This window comes from Agelaius tricolor, unplaced genomic scaffold (genome assembly GCF_023055355.1).
Source record: "Agelaius tricolor isolate 1412-34295 unplaced genomic scaffold, bAgeTri1.0.p SCAF_6, whole genome shotgun sequence".
NCBI lineage: Eukaryota > Metazoa > Chordata > Aves > Passeriformes > Icteridae > Agelaius > Agelaius tricolor.
Window position 1 is genome coordinate 7563207 of NW_027269266.1, and position 6538 is coordinate 7569744.

A 6538-nucleotide genomic window follows, 5' to 3' on the forward strand; every position below is an offset into this window, starting at 1 on the left:
TATACTATGAATCAGCTAGAAGAGAACACAGTTCAAAATGAAAAATAATCAGGCAGAAGAAGGACACAGAGTCCAGTTGTTAAGTACTCACAAGTTACTACTCTATTCTTACTCACACCTCTTCACCCTTTCCAGATGCAGGCTGGCAGCCCAGAGCAATGGCCACCTGCAGTACTCACCACCCAAACTGAGGAGATCCTGCTTAACACTAAGTTACTGTACATGGGAGTCATTTTTCTTATAAATCACCCCTTGGTGAATTCCATCTAACGTACTCAACTAAGCTAGAGAACAGATCAGAAGAATGTGTCACAATGTCTCAGTGTCTTCAAATTTCATATGCTGCAGAAAAACCCTCCTACAGTTCCTAGAGCTGCAGCAATAGCAGCAGCAACCAAAGGTCTGAGAAGAGAAACATCTTTTTCTTCTATAGCAAATAAACAGGTGGACTTCAATGCAATGTATGTTATGAGGTTTACTGAGTACATAACATCCATCAGCAGGGATTCTTTGGAGGTTCCTGTCTTAATCATCTATCTAAGATCTAGATAGCAAGTTTGATTCTGCATCATCAATAAATCTTCATATCAACTACACACAAGAGCAGAACCACTTTAACCTTCTCTGCAAATGTCACTCAGTACAGGTGTGATTCTGCAGTCAGAGTTACCAGACCACTTTTCCTCCACAAGGAAGGAAAACACTGGCTCTGCCTTTCCAATAAGTACCAGTAAAAACCAAAGTCTCTGTTGTTCTAACCATATAATTAGACTTTATCCCCTTTCTCTAGGTGTAGCAGTGGTACAGCAGTTCAGTGGTGACCCACAATAGTCACAACCTGCAAAAACGTCATACAGCTTCCCATGAGAAAGAAGACCTACCAGATTTCTTTATCATGGTACTCCAAGTAAGTTTAATTTAGAAGGTGATGAAAACTATTTAGATTGAGGCAGACTTTTTCCTTTTTCTTAAGTAGATGAGAAAATAAAACAAGAGGAAAAAAAAAAATATCACTCCAAACTAGAGCAGAAACTTAGGCAAGTATGTAGGACCCAAAATGGCACAGCAGACATGTAATTAATGTTCTAGCATGCCACTACTTTTACTACAATCACATACAGTGTTTCAGTTTCTGTATAATACATACTTAGAGATAAAACAAATTGTCTAAATCTGTTTTCAGAATAAATTCTTTAAAAATGCTAAGACTTGTTCCTATTTTGGTCACCTGCTGATTGTTGACAGACTGCACATAGATTCAGCTCCTGGTACCAGGCCAAATTTACATTTAATCTGGGGAAAACAAATTCAGCATGGCTTTTTATCTGTATATTGAAGAAAACAGGAGCCAAAGTCTCACTAAACCAAAAACATGTTGAACATGATATGTTGGCATGTTATGAAAGTGGCACTAAGCAACAAGAACCACTGCTAAAATGGAAAAATTAGATTAATTTTTCGGCTGATCTGAGAAAGAACAAAGTAAATTTGTTATTATTAGATTACTAAATTCCATTACCACTTTTAAAATAAAAGGCAACATGATACCTGGCCTTTAAAAACAAGAGTCCTGCTTTTAAGTTTCCTACCTTTGCTCCTCTATGCAGTGACACCTAAACTGCCACTTTCCTTATATACATGTTTGGGACTAAATTACATTCATTCCAGTATAAAATACATCTGGTGCATAAAAATGCTGCAAATAAAGAGAAAATGTCTTTCTCTAAAGACTTTTTCATGTCTTAAAATGTCTCTATTTAAAGACAACTTTGATCTCCAGTTCTTTCTCATTGTAAGTTCTGCTGCCTAGTTCCAAATTATTTGAAAAAGCACCCACCTCTGCTCCCTCCTACCCCATATAATCCCTGACACCTTTCAAACAGGCAGCAGAGCTGTAACTACATGTTAGCAAGTCTATGAGTGCAGATCTTATGTTTTTAAGACAGTAAATGTGGTATTTTTCAATGCATACTTATTTGTAGTTAATTCTGTATTGACATTTTAAGTAACATAACTTGTATTCATGTTGAATTAATTAATTTTACATGCACAGTACAGAATATTCCTGATACATAACCACCTGCTCATGGAAGAAGTAAGTCTAATTTAGGAAACTAATGATTAACATCACAAATGCTATCTAGTGTGGTGGCACAACTGTATCATTTTCAAACTGCAACTGAGCATATTGCCAGCAGAAAAACATTCTCTTGAAATAATCACTGTCTTTAAAATAAATAACTCAATGCAGTATTAGTGAGTATTTAATATGAACCACTAAAGCAACAGACAATACCAAGGTGTGTGGGGAAAGGGAATCATACCTAACACACAAAGCTAAAGCTCTTCTCCAATCAAGGGCACAGAAAGATACCACATGTCAAATAGAACTTTGAGGTACCACATAATTTTATTTGAAAAATGGTTTATTACACCTCAGCATCAGTCCCAGAAGAGTAAAAACTTTCCTATATATAAATCACAGCACTGTCCTACTCCAGCAATTTAAAACTTATTTCCATAACAGAAACCAATGGAAAATCCTTCAGTTTGGAGTTCATACTGAGATGGATAAAGCTCATGCCTATCAGAAATGTCAGGTTCCATCCAGTACCTGTTACTTCAAATATGATTGAAATTCACAAATCTCCAGGAAAATGCACATAATGCAGAAGGAAGAATAACAGCAGTTTTTCAAGATGCATTATGGAAGCAGCATAAGACTCATATAAACCTTAAGGACTATGACAGCAGACATTGAAGACCACTTTTGATTTAAGCAGGTTTTCAGAAGTCTTCTGTTTTCCAGATTACATTTATTCTGGAAGCTACTTTTACTTGAAAGAATGATGCTTCCAGAACATAGCAAATACATCAACAGAAAGAAAAGAACCAAGACCTTTAAAATTTAAGAACATGGATAAAGAAGAAGGAAAAAATAACAAAAAAAATCTACAGCAAAAAAAAAAAAAATCTACATCCATTTGCCACTGGTCTGAGAGGGTCACACTTTTGGGACACCCTGTTTATTGATCAATTGCTTTCTCACAATGCCATAGGATATATGCAGGTGCTTGCAGCTGGCACTCGACTTTTTTTTTGTCTCTGACTTCAAACAGGAGGCCCCTTTCCAAATCTTTAGTTATTTGGACAACTCCACGCAGAAATTAATTGCCATTTTATCAAAGGTAACAAATTGCAACTTAAAATAAAACTTACACACAGCACTAAGCTTGAATATCTATGGCTTAGTTACCAGCAGATTGTTACTATATACAAGCCTCCACTACAAATCTAGCTTCAATTAATTCATTTTAAATGCAGCGTCAGAACATTTCCATTATATTGCTGTGTGATTTGGAAAAACCAAACAACACACATTACAGGTAATGTAAGAGCTATTAGCTACCTTATTTGAGACTCACATCTCTGCTTCAAGAGATAAAAAACATTTAATCTCTCCTGAACACTGCACTTATTTTTATAATGATCTTCCATCAGAACTTTGGCAAAAGATATGATGGAAGAGGAGTAAAAGCCTCCAGTCTCACACCTACCCACTCTATTCTCTCCTATAACTTCCTCAGTAGAGCTAGAACAGGTCACATCAGGTATTGCAATCTGATCTCAGAAATGAAAACAGCTGCTTGCACTCTTATCATCTCAGCACTGCTGGATGCACAGTCACTGCAAAGAGTCCCCAGGGGACAGGTGGGTGACTGTAGGTCAGGAGAAGAGAGCAGTCAATAAAGGAATCACACGGAAAGAATCAGCAGAAACCCTCAAGATTTTGGGTATGGGCACTCAGAGAGCAGCAAGCTCTGCCCAGCGCATCACGGGGGCAGAGCGGGGCACAGGCAGGCCTGGATGCACACTGGCAGCTGCATCAAAAACATCATTAATCCACCAAAGGAGAAATTACAAATGAAAGGTATTCAACTTTGAAGCCAGATTTAAGCTAAAACAAAAAAATAAGTAGCGTTAGTTCTGAAGACCTTGTAGAAAGCCTGAAACTTTCAAAGGAAGATTTGGAGAAAGCCTTTGAAAACCCCACCATGTCAATGCACAAATAAAGCCACCACAGCCCCTGTACCTTAGTCCTCATGTCACAGCCCTGAAACCACTCAGAAACACCACCCCACCTCTGGTTCATCCCCCGTTTGGCAATACTCTACTCAGAGATCTGCCAGGGTTAAGAGCCCGATTCTATTTCCCTCTCATCTCAACTTTGTAAGGAACGGCCCAAGCCACGACACCCGCGTTCTGCAGAGACCGCGCTAGAACCGAGCCGTGCGCGCCACTGGCACCTGAGGGGAAGGAAACCCAAACCCTGCAGCAAAGTTTATTTCTGCCAGGGGAACCCCAGCCACGGCAGGCTCCGGCTGTCACCGCCGTCAGCGCCGCGGGCGCAGCGGAGCGGGCGGCGGGGACACGGACAGGCCACCCCGGCGGAAGGAGAACGGCGGGGAAGGGACACGCTGCCGCCCGCTCCCACCGCTGCACCGTCTCGGAAGGGGCTGGCGGACCGGGACAAGCAGCCATGGGGATGCAGTCCCCTCACCCCTCCCGCCAGGCCGGCTCTGGGGCTCCGGCCTGCGGAGGGGCAGCACGGCGGGGCTGGGTCTCATCACGCACGTCCCGGGGAGGTACCAGGCCCCGGCCCGCCGGGCGCGGGTGCTCGCGGCAGCGCCTAAGGGTGTTGGCCACTCACCCACGCAGGCAGATCCGCGGAGGAGACGCTGAGCCGCACCGCCTCCTCCTCGTCCTCCAGGAAGGCGAGCGCCCGGCCCAGGCGGGAGCTCTTGCCGCCGCGGTGCCTGCGGATCCAGAAGAGCCCGCACAGGGCGATAAGCACCCAGCTGAAGCTCAGCCCCAGGTAGCCCAGCACATACACGGGGAAGATCAGCACGAAGCTCCTCGCAAACTGCGACACCAATCCCGTCACGTCCACGCTCAGCAGCGGTGGAGGAGACTCCGGCACGGGGTCCGCAGCCGGCGCGTTCTCCGCGGCGGGCTCGGCGGCGGACCCCGCGCCGGGGGGCTGCTTAGCGGCTGCCCCGCTCATGCTACTGCAGCGGCGGCTCCTACTGCTGCTGCCGCTCCTCCCGCTGCTCCTCCTCCTGGGGCGCTGGCTGCGAGCGGGCAGGGGGCAGGGCGGCGGCGGCGCCTCCTCGCATCCCGCGCCCGGCCCCGCTCACCGCGCTCCGGCACCACCCGCCGCCGCTTCCGGGCCCGGCTGGCCCAGCTCCGACCGCCGCTGCCGCCGGGAGGAGGCGGCTCGGCCCCGACCGCCGCTATTGGCGCCCGGCCGCCGCACGAACGCCTCTGCTCGTCGCCTCCCCCGCCCCGGGCAGCCTCTTCCCCTCCCCTCCGCCGCTCGCTCTTCCCTCCCTCGCAGGCCTGCCCGGGAAGCGCGGGTTCGCGCTGCCGCTCGGGGCCACGGCCATCAGGAATGCGGGAAGAGGAGCGCGGCTCTGGGGGACACCGCCGGAAAGGGTTCCTCGGTGGGTGGCAGGAGCACAACGAGCGTGCCGAGGCGCGTGTGCGCTTCCTCACGGGCAAAACACACCGTGTCCCGTTCTCTTCGGTCACTTTCGCGGCTGGATGTTCCTACCTGTTACACCCTTCGATGACAACCTCCGTGTCTCGCTTTGTTCGCTGCTGATGGGTGTTATTAAAGGAGAGCCTGATTGATGCCTCGGAGGGACCAGACGCTGGTCACTCCGCGCCTGAGTTACAACAGGTGTTTCCTGAAGTTTGGCTCACACATCCTCACATAAAGCTGCCTCCTCTGTCATCCTGTTAACACTCACGAGTACCGAGGGTGGCACTCACTATCTTGGGGTTTGTTAAACCGAATAAGGTGATTTTATAACAGGCTTGTGCCCTGTATCCCTTTAACACCTGGTTCTTGCACTTCCTCCCATAATTTTTTTACCTTTTCAAATAACTTTGATGTAGTCACGAGTTTCGTAAGAGGCAGCTGTTGCTTGTCCTTAGCTATCAGGTCCTAATCACAGATACACACAGATTAAACTCAGCATTTACCAGAAGTTTGTGGGTTTTATTTGTTTTGGGGTTTTTTTTGGTTTTTTTTTTTTTCTTTTTCTTTTTTTTTTTTTGGCTTTAAATAGCTAACCTTTCACTTAGTGGGAATAAGGATCCTTTCTCCTCTCTTCAGATGCCAATTTTCGCAAAATGTGTAGGACTTTGAGACTTCATATTTGCAGGTAGTGAAGAGGGGTGAATCACTTAGCCAATAGGCTGAAAAGTTATGAAAACACACACAAGTGGACAAATAGAAAAGCTATATAAAAGCTTCATTTTCTTAGGAAGTGAAAGTAGCCTCATCTCAATTATCCGGAGGGAAGAAAGTCAAAAAGGCAATGGCATCAAAGGAAAAGTTGTTTGCTTAGTGTGGCACAGCAGAACTGGAAAAAGAATCCATGTTTTGACAACTGAATGTGGTGTTCTGTTTTCTTATCTTTCCAAAATGCCTCCATGCCTGCCATCAGGCTCAATGGACCACTCTAAGCTA

At 45.7% G+C, this 6538-nt stretch overlaps 1 protein-coding gene across 3 annotated transcripts in view; it reads right to left on the reverse strand.

Moving 5' to 3' along the window:
• Nucleotides 1-5314, reverse strand: part of ESYT2 (extended synaptotagmin 2) — a 79367-nt gene extending 74053 nt beyond the window's left edge. Inside the window, exon 1 of one of the 3 annotated variants that reach the window (XM_071428611.1) lies at nt 4712-5314. In XM_071428611.1, the coding sequence (XP_071284712.1) occupies nt 4712-5065 (354 nt within the window). In that variant the 5' untranslated portion in view covers nt 5066-5314. The remainder of the gene's footprint in view (nt 1-4711) is intronic. The other 2 variants (XM_071428612.1, XM_071428613.1) reach the window with 2 other exon arrangements.
• Nucleotides 5315-6538: the final 1224 nt, after the last annotated feature.